Source organism: Micromys minutus (genome assembly GCF_963924665.1).
Source record: "Micromys minutus genome assembly, chromosome: 25".
Classification (NCBI taxonomy): domain Eukaryota; kingdom Metazoa; phylum Chordata; class Mammalia; order Rodentia; family Muridae; genus Micromys; species Micromys minutus.
The window spans coordinates 16128544-16151701 of record NC_137960.1 but is presented as its reverse complement, the minus strand read 5'-3'; the positions used below and the strand labels follow the sequence as shown (position 1 = coordinate 16151701).

Sequence of the window (23158 nt, the reverse complement as noted above, 5' to 3'; positions counted from 1 at the left end):
TGACACACTCAGGGTAAGTCTCAGAATTCCACATGGCCGACGCCATAAATCACAGGCTCCGCCTTTGGAATGCACAAAGCATGTTTTAGGTGGAAAATTAAAACATCAGCACCATAAAATAATGTATTGGGCACCACGGACCAAGCAAGCCATACAAAGAGAACCTTTATAATCAAAGGCTTGTCTTCTTTTATGGGAAGGAAAAATAGATGATGCCCACACGTATACAAACCATCTGTTCAGATTTTCTGGAGATGGGATCTGACCACTCGGTGTTTTTCTTTGTAATAAAGAAGGCACGGTGCTGTTTTTAAAAAAGAAAAGAAAAGAACAGAAAGAAAGAAAAGAAGAACTCACAATGATTTTTCAGACTTTGAGACTTTGTTAATATGAAAATGAAACACCTGAGTTTGGCTATAGAATTTTCAAACTACATTTGTACAAACTATAAATAAACTTCCAAATGCCTTTTGGCACATTTCCACGCTACAGCTGCCAGGATTGAGAGAAGAAAACATCAAAGTTACAGAGGTAAGACTCTAACCAAATCCCACCAGTTTTGGCCGCTAACTCAGGGCATAACCCCTAATGGTCTCTGGCTTAGGAGGAATAATGGTAAGAAATGCAGCTAACGTGCTTAAAACCCAGGTCTAGGGCAAGGAGTTGGAATGTGTGTGGAAACATAGGAACTGGAGTGACTTCCAGAATAAATAGGACTATTCTAGAAGTACAGAGAAAAAAACATTCTATGTATCCTCTGTGTGCTATAAATGTCTTGTTATTTAACTAAAACATTTTTATTAAAATGATTTTATTTATTCACTTTACATCCCAATATCAGCCCTCCTATCCTCCTAATACCCCCTCATGCAGATTTTCCCCCCCAATTCCACCCTTCACTCATCTTTGCAAAGGGGAAACCCCCCCCCCGGGTGTTAGCCCCACACTATCCTGCCTGAAGGCACATCAAATCCCTGCAGCCCTAGGCGCTTCCTCCCCCACTAAGGCCAGACAAGGAGGAACACACACTCGTTCAGGGTTGACCTGGGCCCACGGATGCCTGTTAATCCTTCCGGGAGACCAGTGGGAACTTCTGGGAAGCTTAGGAGGTGAACTTCTCCAGAAAATTTCCTTTCTTACCATGGTAACTTGCCCATTCTTTATCCCCTGAGCATCGCCAAGAGAATTTGTACAACGTGTTAACATGTTCACAGCAAACGGTTGTCCGGTTCTCGGGTCAAGATAAGATTAATCTTAAAGCTTGAGTTACTCTGGGAGGTGCCACCAAGTCTTACTTAATGATTAAAGGTCACTACTGTGCCACTCAGCTGCCCCTGTGACCTTAAAGTTAACTAGTAATCCTTCTTACTGCTACCATGTGGATACTAAGGAGAACAGTCAAGCTCCTTGCTGGTTTTGTTACTTTTACATCCTGTCTTAGGCCACCTGCACTACTATTACAGAATGCCAGAGATTAAGTATTCAAACTGATGTCTCTTCACACAGGGTCCTGTTCTCGCCCTCTTCACCCACCTTTACTACATCTATAAAGGCCTTATCTCCAAATACAGCCACCTATAAGGGCATAGATCCTAGACCATCGGAGACACACACTTAGCCTGTAGGATCTATAGATCATGAGACTTTGACAAGTATTGGAATGCCTTCTCTGTAACAGGCATCACACCCAGATTGTTGATCTCATTCTACAAGAAACACAGGCTGTGTGTGTGCATAGGTGTGTGTGTGTGTGTGTGTCTGTGTGTGCGTGCGTGCATTAAAAGGAAGCTGAGCTGAGTGTGGTATCTCTGGAAGCACATCAGAAGGATTTTGAGAACAAGGCCTGCCTGGGATGTGAAGAAAATTCAAGACCAGAAGATACCAAGAGACCTAGAAAAGGATTGCAAGGTCGGGCTCGGCAAACCGACGAGTTCCCTGGAGCAACTTACAGGAACATGAGTGACTCAGGCAGGCTACACAACTAGAAAGCTCTCTGAGAAACTTAGAGATAGCTATATTACTGGGGTATTCTCATGGGCAATGTACACCAACAACAGAGTCCCCAAAGAGTCCCCAAAGAGTCCCCTGGACAATGTGTACATCACTAAACTACCAGAGAGTCTTACAGCAGTGGCTGGCTGTGCACACAACACTAAAGAAGAGAGGGAGGGGCTGGGCCCCATGAGCCTCCTCCAGCTGCCTCGAAACTCTGTGAGGGGAGGTGAGCAGACCCACGCTCCTGGGCACTTTGTGTTCACAATCACAGCCACACTGATTCAAGATGGCACAGGTATCACATCCAGCCATTTCCCAGAGAAAATGGATACTCAGCGCTGGGCAATGTCTATATCAAAAATGAAAATCTGCCTGGAGATACAGCTCAGTGGTAAAGGGCTTGCCTAGCATGGATTATCACCAAACGAGCAAACAAAAATGGGGAAGGGACTAAAATTAATTTGGGAAGGGGCAGGGGGTGGGCTCTTTCGGCTTTTCTGGGGGAAAAGAAGCTTTGAATGGGTTGCCAGAAACACCAGGATTCGGTGGCAGGAAGGTTGAAGAGACTGGAAAAGCCAGAAAGACTGCCATAAGATGTGGGGGGGGGGAGGTCTTGGTTGAAAAAAATGCAGAGGCCAATGTCAACTCTGTTTCCTGTCAGAGAGCAATGAGAAGCCACTGTGTGTTCCTTGGAGCAGAGGGTCAACAGGAGAGTCAACAGGAGTTAATACTACAGTCTCAATAAGTTACTCAACCAGACATCCAACCTGCAGCTGGAGGACAGACAGCGTGTAGCCCAACACAGTCACAGACATACTTTAAATGTTATGAGAGTTTGGGGTATCCCTGTTGTATGGTCCCTGGGATGAATTTTTGTAGTGGACAGCTGTTGACGTCTGAAGGTTAGACACACCTACCTGCCTGCTGCATGCTAACTGACCACCAGGACATGAACAAGAGTAGGAAGGCCAAAGGAAGGGAGTCCCGTCTTTTCCACATGTCTAAGTGACCCAGGGAGAGTAAGATGTTTGTCATGATAAGGCTGGGGTTTAGAATTCCCTCTAAATGTGCAATCACCAGGATTTTCTGATGAAACTTGCCATGGGTTGGACAAGGCAAGTCTGGGCTACCTTACATCAAAACCCTGACCAATAATAATGATGATGATGATGATGATACTGATGATGATGATAATTATAACGTACTTAACTATTAAGAAGATGAGATAAATATGTAACGTGTATACAGTGTCAGATCAGGGTACATAAGATGTCATATCTGGGTGTCTCAACCTCCGGGATTACAGGCGTGCAGCTCCTCGACTATAATAACTCTTGTCAGTACATGACTGCTGTAGCAGAAATAGGTACAGCAGACACTCATTACACAAGCAAAAACGGTGAAGCTGAAGAGCAGGTGGGGCCGAGATAATTTTAGACTCTTCAATGAAGAAAGCCGTTGCTCGCTCGTAAACTTTTACAGCGGTCGTTAAAAGCTCCTCATACAGAGCTTCTTACATCCGATCTCCACTCCTCCTTCAGGTGGCCATAAAAAGGTCTAAAAATGACAAGGTACACTCTGTCGCCACCTACTTAAACCCGAAGTCACTACGCCAGCTAGCGTGCAGCAGAGAACAAACGTGTGTCCATCTCTACTATAGATTTTTTCTTAAGTTGTTGTTGTTGTTTTTAAAGAGGCCATGGATTTGAAAGAGCCGGAAGAGGAGTATGGGAGTGTTCAGAGGGCAGAAAGGGGAAAGAGAAACGTTCTGTTTCTCTTACTCTCAAAAATGAAAAAGTACTTAAAAAAAGATTTTACGTCGTAAAAGTAGTTATGTGTGTGCCTGTGGGTTTATGTGCATCATGGTGACAGCGTGCTCGGGGGTCAAAAGCGTGCTCGGAGGTCGGGAAGGGGGCTGGGATCCGCTGGAGTTACAGCTGGTTAGGTAAGCTGTCTGAGAAGGGTGCTGAGAACTAAAGGCCGGCCAGTCGTCTGCAAGAGCAGTGAGCACTCTTGACCTCTGAGCCGTCTCTTGAGCCCCTAGTTTATCATTTAAGATTAGGGGCTAGGGGAAGGCTCTTACTGAATGCTCACTAGGCTTATGTGCCTGCCACGGGATGAACTTGCATAAGGCTTTAGTAGCAATGGACCTTAGAACCCCAAGCAGAAGAGGCTGAGTTGGAGTCTCTGGATCTTTCTTGGCTTCAAGGGAAGGATGGTTGGTACGGAACCCCCACCAGAACTTTCCCCAAACTCATTTTGGAGGGAACTGTGCCCTGCCACATTCCCCAGTATCAGGGAAGGGCCACAAGCTCTTGGAGCTTGCTGGGCATGAGTCCAGGCTTGGGGGCTCGGAAAGGACTTGGGACTTGATGGGGGAGGGGTGATAGCCAAAAGAGACATAACAGGCTATGAGGGGCCAAGATCCTGGCCTTTCTGATTCAGAGATGGCAGGGGAAGACACAGTATTCGGAAGGCTCTGCACCAACCTCACCTCTGCCAGTTCAGACTTGGAGTTCCAGCACTATGGGAGCAGGGTGGGCAGGTTGGCATAGTCACGGGCTCTGTCTCCAGTGCACCCACAGCCACAACCACAGCAGAGCCTAAAGACCACCCCACCTCACATACCCCCACTGCAAACCTTCATACCCTTGAGCATCCCTTACACTCCCACGCACCTCTACACACACACCCTCATACCTCCAAGTACCCTACTTAACCTCTTCATACCATCTCATACCCCATGCAGTCCCCGGACCCAGCCTGACCTATCTGGGTGCACCGACTACCAGCAGGTTCCATGAAACCTTCACCCAGGGTCACCAGAACCCCGATGGGGATGCTGTCAGAGTTCCAAGGATGACGTTAGTGTCTCTGGGAAGGAATTGGCGTCTGGACCACACTTGGGCTTCTGGCACAGGTCAGAGGGCCTGAAAGCCTGTGGCTCCGTGTGACAGGTGTTCAGGTGACCATGAATGGATTTCTCCTGGTGGTTTTGCCTTTTGCCCTTTGCTTTGTGTTGTTGTTAGTTTGGTTGGTTCTTTAGCACTGGACTGTATAAAGGTTTGGACCAAGAACTTGACTTTGGTTCATGGGGATATGTGCCCTGCTATGTAGTTCTTTCTGACGTCGGGAGAAGGGGTTGGTGCCAGGACTCTTCAGAAGTTATGGATCTGCTGGGGATGTAGCTCAGGTGGTAACATACTGGCAAGGCACACAGAACCAGGGCAAAACCAAGTGTGGTGGTACACATCTGCAATCCCTACAGCCCCAATACTAGGGATAAAGACAAAGAGAACAGAAGGTCAAATACATCAGTTACATAATGAGAGTGAAGCCAGCCTGGGATACATGAGACCCTATTTCAATCACTAAGAAGAGGAGAAGGAAGAATAAGAAGGACAAGAAGAAAAAGAAAGAAAGCAAGAACAAGGATAAGAAGAACAAGAAAGAGACCACATAAAACTGAAGTGACATTTAAAGAAAATTATTTTTTTAACTGGTGGATACTTTTTTATGTGTGTATATACACAAGTTTGCTAATGTATGTGAAAAACAATCTCGAGTGTTAATCAACTCCTTCTACCTCATTGGAGATGATGAATAGGTATATTTTTGGGCTATTTTATTGAGTTTATATACCTCTACCTCCCTTCCAACCTTACTCTGTCCTACTCTCTTCCAACCCCCCAACAGTAGGTAGGAGAAAGAGAAGGTTAGAGGGAAAAAAGGACTTAGACCTCTATAGACTACTTCCTGCTGATTAAGAACATTGGGTTACTTGCAGCAGAATGAACCAGCAGCAGCAGGGGGAGCAACAACCACCACGGGCCCTCTCAGGCACTCCCATTTATACCCTCTCCAGAGTCTCCAGAATTAAACCATCTGCAGCTGGAAAAAAAAAATCACGCCCCTACTAGTGCCCAAGGCAAATCACAATCACCTGCTGTAAAGCAGCCTCTTATCCCGCACCTGGGAGTCAAGCAAAAACATATTCCTGTAACATAACTGGGTTTAAAAAATATTCTCACTATAACAATGTCTTTTGATCCTAATCATAACTGCACAGGCCAGGCTGTCTCCATCCCTATCTCCTCTTAGGAACACTAGGATTACACACGTGCACAACAGTATCCCATGGGCTCCAGGGAGTCAAACTTAGGTCCTGGCATTTGTGCCGCAAGCTCCTTACCTCCTCAACTATCTCTCGAGTCCCGAACATGGGAAATTTCCAACCACACAGTATGAACTCTCTTTGTTTAAACTGGGTTTGTATTTCCATGTGAATGCATATGTGCATTGGAAAAGAATTGCTAGTTAGTGGTTTCATAAAAGGCTGTAAAAGCTCAGCAGGTGTGTCATCCTTAAAACTGGGAGAACTGTCCACTTGGACAGATATATTCTCATGGGTTGTATCTTTGGGAGCTGTTGGTGCTGGGTGGGACATCTGTCAGTTACCGTGAGGGTGTTGAGATTGTCTCCTTTGGTGTTGTCTCCTGGGTTGGGACATACAACAGTGTATAACATTTTTATAATTATTTAGGGCAGATGTGATCCCTGCCCTCTCACGAGCCCCTACTTTCCTTTCATCTAACAGGTAGGCATGTTTGAGAGCAAAAACAAATAAAAAATAAAAATGGCAGAGCCTCCCCCATTAAAATGTCCATGTCTTGGCAATTTAAAGCACAAAGGATTTTTTTTTTAAACCACCTGTCAGACTCAGGGAGAAGCATAGAGATTAACGAATAAAAGGCTTCTAAAATGCTTTCGGAATCTAAAATTCCATAAATATGCTAAATAGCAACAAGCACCCATTGTTAAATGCTAAATAGTAGCAATCTGCCCATTGTTAAATTTATGTGTCTCTTCTGCTGCGCTTATAAGACGATTTAGATGCCTGCTTCTTGTCAATTAAACAATGGATTTGGAGTAAAATAATGAGCTCCATTCACATCTTCTCCCATAAGCCAGCAGGATTGGGAAGCCAGAAGTTAGCTTCCCATTGCAAAACCGGAAGGAGCACCATTTGGAAAGAAATACAGAAGGAAAACCGAACCTAGGAACAGGAGAAACTACAATGTAGTCAGATCTAACTCATGTGTGCCTGGACCTGAAATGTATCCTGGCTTCAGGAATAAGCCAGCATGGAAACTGTGAAAGTCTGTGGCCAGATACCCCAGTAGCTCTTTCATTTCATCCGAGAAATGTGCCTCTTGATATTTTAGGGCTAAAGTTCAATCTGTGGTTTTGCTGACAGTCAAGGAAGGAAATCTTTATAGTTACTCTGATAAATTATTCATTCTTCCAGTGGACTTGGTTTTTAAGCATCCTTAATGCCAGCTATTATTTTAATATCCTGAAGATAATTGCCTTGTTCCCAGTGGTTTGAGTGACACACGTTACCATGCCATTTCTCCCTTAACTTGTTTTTAATAATGAAGCATGTTGCTGTTCACTGGTGTGGCAGAATGAAGCCTGTTCCTTGGGTGTTCATTTTAGGTATAAATACCAACATGGCTCATCCTTTCTGATTTATAAACAAATCCTTCCTTTCTGCCACCCTTCTTTACAGCTGTCACTTGAACTGTGCCTGGGCTCTTCAGGAGCTTGGCATGGGTAAGAGTTCCTCTGTAAGGCACTGATGACCCCATGTTTGTTGGGTACACAGCACAGAGGTGTATCACCTGACCTCCAACAGCCTTATACAGTAGGTGCTGTTTCTGTCTCATCAAAAGAAGATCAAGACTCAAGGAAAGCTTTAGTGCCAAGAATAGAACCAAAGCTCATATAGCAATAGCGATTCTTACTGCATCAAAATCTCCAAATGAGAAGAATTATCATTCTGGACTAAAGCTTAGCTTTAAAGTACCCCCACTCACTAACCGGTCCCTGTATTAGCCATGAGTTTGTGTAATCCTCCATGTCTCTAGCTTCCTTCCTCTAGATTTGAAATAATCAGCCTCTCAATGATGAAAAGGGCTGTTCCGGAATGTTAGCTTCCAAACACACAAGCTTGTCCTTTGTGGTGGTTTGAACAACAATGGCTCCCATAGGCTCCAAGCTGGTGAGAGTGTTTGTGAAGGATTAAGAGGCGTGGCCTTGTTGAATGCAGTGTGTCACTGGGGGTGGAGTCTGATGTTTCAAAAGTCCATGCCCCACCCCCTTCTGTCCAATGGCTTAAATGATGATTGTGTCCATGTGGAACTGTGAGCCCCAATAAATATTCTCTCTTCTAAGTTGCCTTTATCACAGTGTTTCCTCAGAGATGGAAATGTAACTAAGATTTGTTTTATAAAAAACATTTCTTATACATTTATAAGAAATGTATCCTCCAGGATTTTTCTCCATCTTTCTGCAGCTCTCTGACACCCCAGCCCTCTGACCCCTCAAAGCAAAGGCAAGTGGTTTTCTCAGTATCTCAGTCAACATGTTGTTGTTGTTGAAAGCCCTCCTCTCAGTCACTGGTCCCCATCACAACATAGGCTCCATAAATCCATATCCTCTTTACCTGACTGTTTTCATGACTGTATTTCCCAACCCAGGACAGTGACAAATGACACATGGTTACTGGCTGATGTTTGTTTGGATGAATCATCTCTTATAAAGAACTTGTACGGAGGGCCAATATATCATCCTTCCTCGGAGTAACTCAATTGAAGCCCTGTCAGTCTCACACCACTGGTCAGGATGGGCTTAAATTATGAATGAAAATCCAAGAGTAGTAATAAAGAACACAGGGCTGGTGGCCTCAGACACTTGGAATGACAACACTTTTATCTGTAAGACATTTCAAGGTCGGTGGATGGTATGGGTTATATTGTTATATTGAGAAGAAACCTAAAACTTAAAATAAAATAGACTTCAGGTATCTCTGTGACCTGTCACGTATGGCAACCACACTTCATAGCCATGGAATAACATGTTCCTGCTTATGTCAAAGTTGTCACCAGTTAAGTGGGTGTCTGGTTCTGATTCACATAAATAACATTCTTTGCAGTAAAAATTATAGGTCCTAAAAGTACAGCCCCAGCCTCCTGACATCTAGACCACTATTCTTTCTACACATAGATTAGAATGCTCAGGGACTGCCCAGTCACCAACAGAGCTTTCAACTAGATGGTGCTCTCTTACAAAAATAAAAACCTTAGGTTGTCCACACCAGTCCTGGGTTGAGGCACTAGAACATTCTGCAATTAAAGTCCATTTGTAAATTTATCCTGGGCTGGAGCAATGGCTCAGCAGTCAAGAGCACTCACTGCGCCTCCAAAGGTGCTGAGTTCAATTCCCAGCAACTACATGGTAGCTCACAACTATATGTAATGGGATCTGATGCCTGCTTCTGGTTTGTCTGGAGACAGCTACAGTGTCCTCATATATATATATAATAAATAAATCTTTAAAAACAAAAAGGGGGCAGGAGAGATGGCTCAGTGGTTAAGAGCACTGACTACTCTTCCAGAAGTCCTGAGTTCAATTCCCAGAAACCCCATGGTGGCTCACAACAATCTGTAATGAGATCCAGTGCCCTTTTTCTGGTGTGTCTGGGGACAGCTACAGTGTACTCATATACATAAAAATAAATAAATATTAATAATAATAAATAAATAAAATTATTTTGTCCTCCATAAGCCTCATGTAGTAGGTTGAATATGCATGACACAGGGAGGGTACCTCTTGACTCTGGAAGTGGTACGACAGCTGCTTGAATTTCTGCCTTAACTTCCCTGAAATGGACGGCTGGAATCTGGAATCCTAAGCCAAATAGACCCTTTCCTCCTCCATGTTGCGGTGTATGGAGTTATTTAATCACAGCAACAGAAAGGAAACTAGGATGTGGTGTATGTAATCACAGCACAGCCACAGGGTAACAGACCTAAATGAACATTTACAATGTTTCTCTTCTACAGAAAAAGAAAACACACACACACACACACACACAACAGCAGGTGTTGAGCATGAGGTTCACTGAGAAAACAGTGACTTCCATCCACCTCCAGATGCTTCTGTTCCATAGAGTAGCGAGATAAAAGGGGCATCATCCAGGAAGCACACAAGGAAGGATCTGCAGATCCCAGAAAGGATGCCCAGGTAAAGGGAAATTACCAGCGCGCAGCAGTGGCGCCGCAGCAGACACTCAGCTTCTCTAATGCTCTGTTTGCTAATTCTGGCAAGTCCTGCAAAGTGAATGTAATGGTTGTCAATCATAGCCAGACCCAAAAGGCACTCAGTGCTCACTTCAGGAACTGTAAGTGCTCTTGGGATAGACACTTCTGAAAAAAAAAAAAAGTACACAGTCTGTGCTCCACTGTGGAACCCTCGCTGTAGAAGCTCTTGGGGACAGGGGTTCATCTGCAGGAGTGGGCGGGTGCATCAGAACCATAGGTTGCTCACTTCGAATAGGTGGCCCACATGGGGACCTAGAAAGGGGTTTGAAATGGACCTACAGGAACAGGATTGAGCTGGGTCATGGGTAAGGAGTAGCTGAAGCTTTGGGAGGGGAGCCCAAGCCCTCAGGCCTCCGGGTTAGCAGCATTACCTGCAGAATCGGTAGAAATTATCGAGGGCAGATTAAACAAACAAACAAACAAAAAAGGCCAGAGGGTTGATGTTGATATTTCCTTCAGATTATGCAAAATTGTAGGCAGACAAAGCAAATGGAGGCCCAAAGAGCTTAGAGAACCTGTGCTGGAGACAGCATTTGATGGTGAAAGTATCAGTGGAAGACAAGATTAAACGGGAAACTCTGGTGGGGAAACCCGAGCTTCAGCCACAAGTCCTGGCACCAGCTCCTCTATTTACAGGTAGGGTGGGCTTTGACCTGTAGACCTTTATCTCCTGTGCAATGGACTGGGACTAATCTCAGACTCTATGGACGAGTCTTTACATAACTCTATTCCCATCCATGACATAGTTTGTGTTCTAACAGAAGCTTTGTAGCATAGTGTTCAGTTGTAGGTTTAGTTAACCCAGTAGCTAGGACAACACTGGATACACACACACACACACAAACACACACAGAAGCATGCGCACATATAGAGGTAAGCATACACACACACACACATACATGCACATATGGAAGTAAACACATACACACACACACACACATGCACACCCATGCATCCACACACATCCACACACACAAGCACACACATGCGTGAGTTGCACATCGTATGACACCGTGAAAAATAATTAATGATTCACTAAGTTAATATATTGCCTCTACAACTGTAAGGGAGCAGGGTCTCTCTTGCTGCCTTCAGGACGAACTTTCAAGGAGTAAAGCGGAAGAGGATATGAAGCTGGACCGTGGGGTGTACGCTGCTCATCTAAGCGCTGAGTCAGAAGCTGGGAGAACGGCAGTTCAAGGCCAGGCTGCCTGAGATTGACCTTCAAAAAAAAAAATAATAAAAACACAAAGTGATCATAAAAAAAGGAGAATGGAAACAATGTAGCAAAATAATGTCTATATACCGGAGACATTTAAAATAAGCATGTTCAGATTTTGGTCTTTCCCCTAAGAGAGAACACTACAGCCAGTCCAGTGATTTTCTCGGATCCGAAAGCAAATAAACTGTTTCGAAAAACTGGTGTATGTGTTACTTTTGATGACAGGGTGTTCATCTAGTTTGCTTTATTGTCTGGTATTTAATTTAATTGGCAGGCAACTATCGCTCACCAAAGCCTTTAACCATTGAGGGAAGGTTAGTTTATCAGAGAGGACTCTCAAAGCAAGCAGGCTTCTGCAAAGTACCACTGTGTTGACCATGGTCTCTTGAGGAACATGTATTTGCTTAGATTACAGTCCCCAGTGACCTCTCAAAGCTTCGTGATTCAGACCAGTCATTGTCTTTGTTAGGTTGCTTTCTGTTGCTGTGATAAAGCTACTTTGAGGAGGAAAGTTTAACTGACTTACAATTCCAGCTCACAACCCATCATTAAATTAAGTCAGGACTTGAATTTAGGCAGGAACCTGGAAAGGAAACCTAGAGCAATGTGGCTTGTTGGCTCCAGCTTAGCTGCCTTTCTTTAAACAGCATGGCATGCCTGGGGAGGGTGCCGCCCACAGTGGGCCCTCTCACATCAATCAAGATGAGGCGAAGGTAATTCAGTTGAGGTTCCCTCTTACCAGATGACTCCAGTTTATGTCAAGATAATGATAAAACTGACACTCCTCTAAACCTTTCTCATGGCTGTAAGAGAGAAAGAACACTGTTCCTGACCTTCAAGGCTGTGAACCATCTTCTGCCACGTGCTGAGTTAAGTACTGTGTACAGCGTGGTGACCTCAGCCACAGCTGTCTGGATGGGGTTTGACTTCCGTATAGCTGTGAAGAAAGGAGCTCGAAAAAGCATCTAACGGTGTACAAGCTTTTTATGTTCTTCAGCCTCATCTTAAATTCGTTGATTTATACAGGAAGAGCTACCCAGAGCATTTTCTAAACCACTGAAATGCAAGCTTCCTATTTCAAGGATTTGCTTTGTTTGTTTGTTTGTTTTTGTTGGGTTTTTGTTTTTGTTTTTGTTTTTTTTAACTTCTTCCCTCAGGTAGAGGGCCTGCAGCGGTGGCTGTAGGTCCCCCTGCTGGTGGTTCGCTCTGCCTCTGTGTTTGCAGTTGGGTTTGCTATTGCTGGATTGCTGTTTTGCTGAACTGCTAGATATTCTGATGATGATGATGATCATGACGATGCCGCCGACGCCGCCGCTGACGACGATGACGACGATGACGACGACGACGGGATTTGACCCAAGGAACCCAATAAGCAGGAAGTAGCCTATAGAGGTCTAAGTCCCTTTTTCCCTCTAACCTTCTTTCTCTCTTACCTAGTTGGGAGGTGGGGATAAAGAGGGGGTTGGAAGGGAGGTAGAGATATACAAACTCAATAAAATAGCCTTAAAAACATGCTACACATCATCTCCATCAAGGTGGAAGATGTTTGGCCCCGGAAAAGTGACTCAGGACATCTCCCACAGCGTCCCAAAGATGGTAGACTCTCAGGAATATCAAGATAAAACCACAGGTAAAAATCACTTTCAGGAAAACCTAACAACCAGAATGCAACCTGAATGTAATTCCTAGAATATATTCAAAGGTAGAGGGACACCTTTAGTACACACACACACACACACACACACACACATATAATGTGTAATACATAATTTAAATACATGATATAATATATAATATGTGATATAATACATAAATCAATATGTAATACATAATATATAGTATATAATAATGGTACATTATAATATATAACATTATATACTATAATGTCATTTAAATTTTTATTTACATATATAATGCTTATGTGTATATTTTTATATAATGTGTATTTTAAAAATTACATTAAAAACTGGGAGATTCCATTCCATTTGGGTAAATTAAATATGTAGCAAAGATCAATATGTTTTAAGATCAAATCATTGATAAGGCATATGCAACTTATGTCTTTCTATGAAAATAAATTTTCCATGCAATGCGTTCTGATCACAGTTGCCTCTCCTCTTTCTTCTCACATTCCCATCCTTCCAACTCTGAATTCTTTTTCTCTAAATTAAGAAAACAGACAGGCAAATAAAAACAAATAAAAACCCATAAAATCATATGTAGACACAAACACACACATACATACACATACCTGCACACTCAGATACAAACATAGACACACACTCCTACACACCCAGACTTACAGATATACACACACAGATGTGATATTAACCTTCCATCAGATGTGTAGTTGGCAACAATCTTTCCATATTCTGTAGGCTGCCCCTATTGCTTTTCCAAATGACAGCATCCTTTACCTTATAGACCTTTTTGGTCTCATGAAGGCACATTTATTAATTGGTGATCTTAATGCCTTTGCTAATGGTGTTCTGTTCTGTTCGGAAAGACGTTTCCTGTCTCAATGATCTCAAAACTATTCCTCTTTTTTCTCATATCAGGTTCAGCAAATCTAGTTTTATGTTGAGGTCTTTGAATCATCTTGGAGTTGTTTTACGAAAGATGATAAATATAGAACTATTTTCATGTACTTCCTACATGTAGCTCTCACATCTTACCAGCACCATTTATTGGAAATTCTGTCTCTTCTCCAGTGTGCATTCTGGCTTATCTGTCAAAAATCAGGTGTCCGTAGCCATGTAGATTTTTATCTGGGTCCTTCATTTTATGTCATCGTTTGATGTGTCCGTTTCTATAATGATACCATGATGCTTTCATTTCTGTTAGTGTAGTATAACGTGAGACTGGAAATAACAATATGTCCAGAGGTTGTTTTATTATTCAGGAATGTGTTATCTCTCCCATTTGTATATACGTGTGTGTTGTTGTTGTTTGTTTAAGAAGCTGAAAAGTTGTCCTTTCCATTTCTGTGAAGAATTGTGTTGGAACTTTGATGGCAACTATGTCGAATCTCTAGATTGCTAGGGTGGCCATTTTCACAGCATTAATCTTACTGACCCATGAGCATGGGAGATCTTTTCATCTTTGGTCTTTGGATGTCTTCTTCAATTCCTTTCTTCAACGTCTTACATTTTTTTATTATAAAAGCCTTTCACTTTCCTAGTTATAGTTACCCCAAGACACATTTTAAAGGTTTTTCCTGATTTCAATATGTTTGTCAATTGTATATTGGAGGGCTACTGACTTGTGGGTGTTAATTTTGTGTCTGTACCTTGTTGAAAGTGTCAGCTGTATAAGTTTCTGATGGAAGTAGGGGTTTTTTTTAGATTTACTTATTTATTATATACAAGAACACTTTAGCTATCTTCAGACACAACAGAAAAGGGCATCAAATCTCATTATAGACAGTTGTGAGCCACCATATGGTTCCTGGGATTTGACCTCAGGAACTCAAAAAAAAAAACAGTCAGTGCTCTTAACCATTGAGCCATCTCTCCAGCCTTCTGTTGAGATTCTTAGGGGCCTTTTATGTACAAAATCCTTTCCTTCCTGTATTCCCTTGGTCTCTTTCAGTAGTCTTATTGCTTTATCTAAGGCTTTAATTACTATGTAGAATAGGTGTAGAGAAAGCGAACAACATTGTTATATTTCTGATTTCACTGGAACTGCTTTGAGTATCTCCCCATTTAGGTTGATGTTGGCTGTGGGCTTGCTATAAATCACCTTTCTTATATTCAGGTATAACTTTATATCTCCAATTTCTCCAGGATTTTAAATGTAATAAGGTTACTAGATTTCATTAAAGGCTCTTTCCACATCTAATAAACAATCATGTGTTTGTCTTTCCATATGTTTTATGGTGGATTACACTATGATTATAATTTGTGAACTTTGAACCATCCCTGCATCTCTAGGATGAAACCTCCTTGATCATTATCCTCGTCAAGGTTTCTATTCCTGCACAAACGTTATGACCAAGAAGCAAGTTGGGGAGGAAAGGGTTTATTCAGCTTACACTTCTAATTGAACTCACTCAGAGCAGGAACTTAGAGGCAGGAGTCGATGCAGAGGCCATGGAGGCGTGCTGCTTACTGGCTTGCTTCTTCTGGCTTGCTCAATTTGCTTTCTTATAGAACCCAGGGCTATCAGCCCTCCCACCTTGGATCACTAATTGAAAAAAAAATGCCTTACAGCTGGATCTCATGGAGGCATTTCCTCAAGGGAGGCTCCTTTCTCTGTGGTAACTCCAGCTTGTGTCAACTTGACACACAAAACTAGCCAGTACACTCATTGAGGGTAATTTTTTTTTTTTTTGATATGTTCTTGGATTCGGTTTGCAGGTATTTTACTGAAAAGTTTTGCATCTATGTTCATAAGAAAATTGGTCTGTAATTGACTCTCTATGTGGTTTAAGGGTCAGGATAATTGTAGCCTCATATAAAGAATTAGGCACTGTTCTTTCTGTTTCTGTTTTATGGAATAATTTGAGGAATGTTAGTATATTTCTTTTTTGAAGGTCTGGTAGAATTTTGTGCTGAATCCCTTTGGCCCTGGGCATTTTTGTTGAGAGACTTTTAATTACTGGTTTTATTTCACTAGAAAGTATGGCTCTGTTTAAGTTGCTTATATGATCTCGATTTGACTTTGACTGGTAATAGATTAAGAAATGTGTCCATTTCTTTTAGGTTTTCTAACTAGCTAGAGTACAGATTTTTAAAGAATCTCCTTATGGTGCTGTGGACTTTCTTAGTGTCTGTTGTGATGGCCCCTTTCTGTCTTTAATTTCATTAGTTTGAATCTTCTTTGTGTGTTTTTGTTACTTTAGCTAAGGGTTTATCAATCTTATTGATTTTCTCAAAGAAGCAACTCTGTTTCATTGATTCTTTTTTTTTCCAAGAAAACCTCATTAACAAAACGGTTGACAGGGTAGAATTGGCTTGAATGTTATTATACTATTCCAAATGTATGTGAGAGAATTTTCTTTATATACAGTGTATGTATATTGCATAAACATACAATATACACAAAAATCATGTCTGGAGTATGTGGGTAACTTAGCCAGTAAGTAAAGTTGAGAATGTTTGTGGGCCTAGGCATACATGTAGTCTCTGCAGAAATCCTGACCACTTTCAACATAACCACACACAGTTGTCCTGAAATTAAGCTTCTCAGATTGTTCTCCTTTGTTAGTTTGTTTCTACTTGATTGATTTCAGCTCTGAGTTTGGTTATTTATTCCTATCTACTCCTTTTGGGTGTAGTTTCTTCTTGTTGTTCTAGAGCTTTCAGGTGTACCATTAAACTACTAATAAGAGATCTCTCTAACGTCTTTATATTGGCACTTAATACTATGAATTTGCCTCTCAGAAGCTCCTTGTGTCCCATACGTTTAGGTATGCTGCGTTTCATTTTTTATTCAATTCTAAAAGGCTTTGAAGGTCCTTCTTACTATCTATCTTGACCCATGTTTTTCATTTGGTGTTGAGTTGATCGGCTTTCATGAGTTTATAAACTTTCTGCTGTTTCTGCTGTTGTTGATGTCCAGCTTAAATGAATGGCAGTCATACAGGATGGAACATTATTTCCATTTTCTTGTATTTGTTGAAAATTGCTTTTCATCCAAGTATGTGGTCAATTTTGGAGAAAGTTCCACGAGGTGCTAAAAAAGAAGTATATTCCTCTGTGTTTACATGAAGCACCCTCCAAATGTATTTTAGGTCTAGTTAATTTGTAACATTACTTAACTCCACCACTTTTCTGTTTGGCTTTTGTCTGGATAGCCCGTCTGTTGGTGAGAGTTGGGTGTTCAAGTGTGCCACTATCACTTGTGTGGAACTAAATATGTAATTTTTAGCTGTAGCAGTGTTTCGTTTATTAATTTGGGCATCCCCATGTTTGGTGCATATCTGTTTAGAGTTGCAATATCCTCTTGGTGGATTTTTTTTTTTCTTAATGAGCATGTAGTGCCCTTCTCTATGTCTTGGAAGTAGTTTGGTTTAATTTCTATTTTGCCAAATATTAGAATAACTATATCTGCTTCTCTCTTGTGTTGATGTGCTTGGGATGCCTTCCCCCATCCTTTTACCCTGATGGTGTTATCTACTCATGGTGATTAGCAGCATTTCCTGGATACAGCAGAAAGATGGCTTCTGTTTTTTAATCCAATCTGCCTATGTTTTTTTATTGGGAAGGTAAAGCCATTGAGTGTTCTCAATCAGCTATTCTTGCTGACTCTGTTATTTTGTTGAGGTGGGGTAGATCTTTTCCCCCTCTTTTCATTTGTTAGTCTGAGATTATTTGTTCCTTGTGTCTATTTGGGTGTGGATAACCTCTTCAGGTTGAGGTTTTACTTCTATCATCTTCTGTAGAGCTAGATTTATAGATAGATGCTGATTAAATTTGGTTTTATTGTGGAATATCTTTTCTCTGCCTATTGTGAATGATAGTTTTATGGGGTGTTGAAGTAGACATTTCTGGTTCTGTCATGTGATGCAGACTCTGAAGCAAGATCCATGAGAGGACATGTAACATTTGAGAGTGTATAAGTAAGACCCAACAGACAGTGATGGGGCACTTGCATACCTAGACTTGCAACACTTCATTGGTCTCAAGTTTTTGCTTCATTGAGAGAGGCACAGTAAAGAACGTCTCTTGGCTTTCCATCTGGCGCTGGTCACTCCTGCTGACTCCTGCCAATTCTGAGGACGCCTGGCTGTTTCTGCTGGATCATGCCACCACTGCTGATTTCTGTTTGGTATCCTGAAACTACTGAACTGAACTGCTGGTATTCTGACAAAAGAGATTAGAATCGCCCCCAAAGAACTACTTCTAAACAGGTCCACATCCTCTTGTCCTATTTGCCATCCTTTCTCCTCACCTTTTGACGATGGGCTGGAAGGGGTGGGGTCAAAAGTGTTTTAAATGCTTGTTAAAGTAGGTTTTGAAAATATCTAAGCCTAGAGGGCATAGAAGTCTGTGCTGACATCTGTGGTCTCTTAGATACTGAGAAGCTTCCTGTTATGCAGGCCTGGTCTTCCTCAAGGTCTTTGAATTATCTTCTTCATCTCATGAAGTAATTCCCCCTAGATCATGAGTAAACTTATTAGAACTCCACCTCCTCAGAGAACTCTGTACTGACTACCAAATTTCATTTATTTGTTTTTGTTTTTGTTTGTTGTTGTTACTGTTGTTAGCCTACAAAGCCATGAGTCTTGCACATATTTGTCATATCTAGTCTGTCACTTAGTTTTATTATACTAATAAAATGACCAATGAATAATTTCTACTCTCCTTCCTACTAGACCAGTAGGAAGTCTGGTTCAAGTTCTCTGAAGCCAGAGGTTATAGTGGTCATGTTCTCTGCATCTTCCCAATATCTCTTACAGTATCAGACACCTAACACCTATCCAACAAACATAATATCAGTTCATTGAATGCAGAAAGCCAAGATCAGAAGGTCTTATGGGGCTAATGTACTGCAAAGCAATTTTGAAATTTGGGGGTCAGAATTGTATTAAAATTGTGAAAGATTTTCTTTTAATAAAGATTTATCTATTTATTATATATAAGTACACTGTAGCTGTCTTCAGACACACCAGAAAAGGGCATCAGATCCCATTACAAATGGCTGTGATCCACCATGCAGTTGCTGGGATTTGAACTCAGGACCTTTGGAAGAACAGTCAGTGCTAACCAGTGAGCCATCTCTCCAGCCCTTGAAAGATTTTTCTATTGAAAGTTAACAGAGACAATTTTTATCATAAAATCTTAACAGTTCCAATGGAGCACAGGTTAAAAATTGAATATTAAGAACATCTAATTATACTTAAGAATGGAATATCACAAAAATTAATTACTATTAAGCACCAGTATTTTAATGTTTATGTGCTGATGGTAACCAATTATATGTTGCCTTTGGATAATTTCGCAGCTCTCCATAGGGTGAAAGGAACTATCTATAAATGTTATATATTTTATTTATATTCAGAAAAGGATTTAAGGCTTACAGGGAAGGAGTAATAAAAACACACGCTGCAGTGTAATATAAAATATATTCCAAATAGGAAGAAAAAAATGAGTCTAAGGGAAAAAAACAGGGCAAAGAACCCAAGATGGGGCCAGGGGAGAGATTCATATTCAAAATTTATGACAAGAAATTCAACACCCTTGCTGGAAGATGGTAACAAATTTTCTTCTTAGGTTTTCAGCCGCCAACATAGAAAAGGAAAAAAGAAGTCAGCTATGCCTTACAGAGGGCTCATATTTTATATATGCGTCTGCATGAATACATGTATGTGTAATTTAATAGAAAATACTTAAAGAAGGAGGCTTGCTTGCCAGGCTAAAAAGGGGGCTGTTCCTGGGCCTAAAACGAGACATAAATATGCTATAAATGACCAGGATTTGAGGTGATTGTAATTAACGGTTCCTGGCTTATTGTAATTTTATCAGCAGTAGATATTTGGAAAGAGTATTACACTAGTGGAATCAGAAACCAGGAGGGTTCCAAAAAAGCTCTGTGTGTGTGTGTGTGTGTGTGTGTGTGTGTGTGTGTGTGTTTGTGTGTGTGTGTGCATGCAAGAGAGGGCACACACAAGTTGCAACACATGTGTGTGTCTGAGGTCTCCCTGGTTGTCTCTCTCGCTACCTTGCGGGACTGGGTGAATCAAACCCCAGCTGCCAGGCCTCCCTGGAAGCACCTTCATACACAAAGCCACAGTTCCACATTGCCTTGTATGTAGCTACACTATTTAACAGGAAGGCTTGGAATGCCTTTGCTCCTAGGAAGATGACGCTCATGAGATACTCAGGACTTCATCAGAGCCTCCGCAAGCTTGTCTTCTTAAGAATGCAAATCTAGTCACCACCCTCCCCCGGGGTTAGTGGCTTTGAGGGTGGGATGCTGAATGAATCACTCGGACAGGTTTCTTTCTTGAGTGAACTGTGTTTCTCGATGGCTCCTTTGTCCTAAATCCAGATGCCTTAGTTAGGGTTTCCATTGCTGTGAAGTGACACCAAGACCAAGGCAACTCTCATGAAGGATGACATTTCGTTGGCTCTGGCTTACAGGTTCAGAGGTTCAGTCCATTGTCATCACAGCGGGATCATGGCAATGTCCAAGCAGACAAGAGTCTTGATCCAAAGGCAACCAGGAGAGAGTATCTCTTCTGCACTAAGCCAAATTTGAGCACCAGGAGCCCTCAAATCCAACATAGATGGGGACACACTTCCTCCAACAAGGCCACACCTATTCAAACAAAGCCATACCCCCTAATAGTGCGGCTTGTCAGGGGCCAAGCATACTCAAAGCAATGCACCAGATCAGACTGTATTCCTTGTTTCAGTGTGGTAACCCCCCGTAACCCCGAAAGTGCATCATGACCTAAATTTGATCTCCTTTGCAAAATGGGTGTTTTCTTAGCTGGGGGCTCAGAAGGTATGCATTTCAGCTGTGAAGAAGTGACTGGTACAACATTACACTTTTGCCTAGTTATTGAGATCCCCTACTCAGTTGCTAGAATTCTGTCGCCCTACGGAAGTGGGGACAGTGCTATTACATTTGGAGGCAAAGATGGTAGAAGCCAGCATACGAAAAGGCATCCCCGGCAGGGTGTTGACAATCCAGAGACTTCTGCAGTTTTTGAAACCTCTCCCCTCCTTCCTCGACCCAGCACCTCTAGAGTCTGAGTTCTCTTTCACCCTGCTGCGAAATCAGGGTAAAACCACGACAAAAATTGTCAGTCTATGATGCTCTGAATCATCACTTGTTCCGTAACAAAACCGAGTGATCCTGTGGAAGAGAAACATCTGTTTTAAAAATCTCCTCTGCGCTGCTCTTATCCTCTGTGACTGAGCCTGGGTGATAAGAAAGCTCCCCCCCCCACCCCAACCCACCCCTCTGCCTTCATTCCTTAGACCCATCCAAGGCTCTTGGTGGCCTTGCACGATCTCAGGGTCCCCTCATCTTCGGCTAGTTTAAACTTTAGACTATGCATACATCTTTCTGATCGAACTTTATCCCTGCGTTTAGTTTCCCTACAACATCTTTGTCGGCGACTCATTGCCTGCCAGACACTGTTGCTAGGCAACGAATCACCTCTAATGTTCCCTGCCATCTCTTAGCCTGCAGACTAGTGGGGAAGAAATTTTTTTTTAATGATGCAAATTAACAGGAAGCTGAAATTATTTCAAGCGTTTCGGAGGCAGTGATAGAGACACAGCACAGTTGAGGGTGTTTGCCTAGCATGCAAGGGACACCAGTTCGGTTCCCGGAACAACATAAACTAGCCAGTGGAAGTGCACGCCTGCAATCCCAGCACTGTGGGGTTGGAAGCACGAGTGTCAGAAGTTATCATGATTAAAGACAGGAAAAGAAAACAAGTTCTGTGTGCAGGAACACAAGATGTAAATGGCACACCAGCACCTCCATACCTAGAGGATGGACCGAGGGCCTGGTGCAAGCGGGGTTTAAAAAAAAAAAAAATCCTCCAGCAGGAGGGAGCATGCGCAGTGTAGGAAAAGAGAGGGAGGGCCGACCGGCCTGAAGTTGGGGCTTAATGTTCTAGTTTCTGCTTGGTGGCAGAACTGTACTCAGTTACTTACCTTTTGCATTCTAAAACAGTATTTCTCCCTACAGTCTGGAGGGTGAGTTAGCAAGGAGCAAAAGTTATATAATGCGGTTAAGTATTTCCAGCGGAGAGATAATGATAACTGTGCCTGGGGGTAGGGTGCGGGAGCAGGTGATGTGGGTGCGTTAGTTACTAAGTAAATAGGGTCAAGGGGGTTGGGAAGGTAGTGCCTGGGCCGTGCACCACGCAGCGGTTACGTGGAGACAATGAGGAACTTTCAGAAGGCAGAGATAGGCTCTGAATTCAAGGCGGGGGGGGGGGGGAGGTTGATGATATCACAGGTCACCTGGAGCAGACACAGGGTTGTATTATGGGTGTGGAGTTTGTTAAAGATGACAGGATTTGGGGACCTGATGATATCACAAGACATCCCACGAAGACACTGATTGCATTATGTGGTCATGTAATGGGTGTGGAGTTTGCTAAAGAGGATGGAGGGTTAGATATAAACGTATGAGTCATCTTCCCACGCCAGAGTCAGACCGACCAGGATAGATATGGTTAGAGGGAAAGACTGTAAAATGAGTCAACAGGAACCCTGGGACAAAAGTCTCCAGGAAGTGAGACCCACAAGGGCCGGCACTGAAGGGAGACCGGATGGAGGAGGAAAGAGAGGACAAAAGAAACAGGAGGAGATCCGGGAAATGACTGGGTCTTAGCGGGCAGGAAGAAAGAGGGTCCGAGAGGTGGGAATAGTCAGCTTCTTCAGAGACAGAGGGTGTATACACTGGGTTCTGTTGGGCTCGGTGACTCACACTCAGTACTTGTGAGACAGTATCAAGAGGATTGCAAATTCTGGGATAGATGCAGTCTTAAAAAATAAATAGATAGATAGATAGATAGATAGATAGATAGATAGATAGATAGATAGATCGATAGATAGATACATAGATAGATAAAAAGATAGATAAAAAGAAAGCGAGCACTTTGTGTATGTTGAGACACTTTGGGGTTATTATTTATATACTTACTTTTCCCCCTTGAGGGACAATGGAGAGCGGTGATCAGTAGGAAATTGTTTCTGAAATACTAGTAAGTAATTGCAGAGTAACGCGGACCAAAACACTATAGCTGGCATCCATTCTGCCTGGGGTCCTTTTCTGATTCCCGATCTTACCCGATCGATTTTAC

The 23158-nt window shown here is 42.4% G+C and overlaps 1 protein-coding gene across 3 annotated transcripts in view; it reads right to left on the bottom strand.

The window, feature by feature from the left end:
* LOC308437186 (uncharacterized protein) overlaps nucleotides 1-23158 on the bottom strand; it is a gene marked incomplete at its 5' end in the record, with an annotated part of 90919 nt that overhangs the window by 16870 nt on the left and 50891 nt on the right. The window contains one exon of one of the 3 annotated variants that reach the window (XM_080938243.1): nucleotides 11255-11382. The exons of 1 other annotated variant lie outside the window; for it this stretch is intronic. In XM_080938243.1, the coding sequence (XP_080794369.1) occupies nucleotides 11357-11382 (26 nt within the window). In that variant the 3' untranslated portion in view covers nucleotides 11255-11356. Of the gene's footprint in view, nucleotides 1-11254; nucleotides 11383-21083; nucleotides 21190-23158 lie in introns of those variants that run through there. One more of the 3 variants, XM_080938241.1, reaches the window with a different exon arrangement.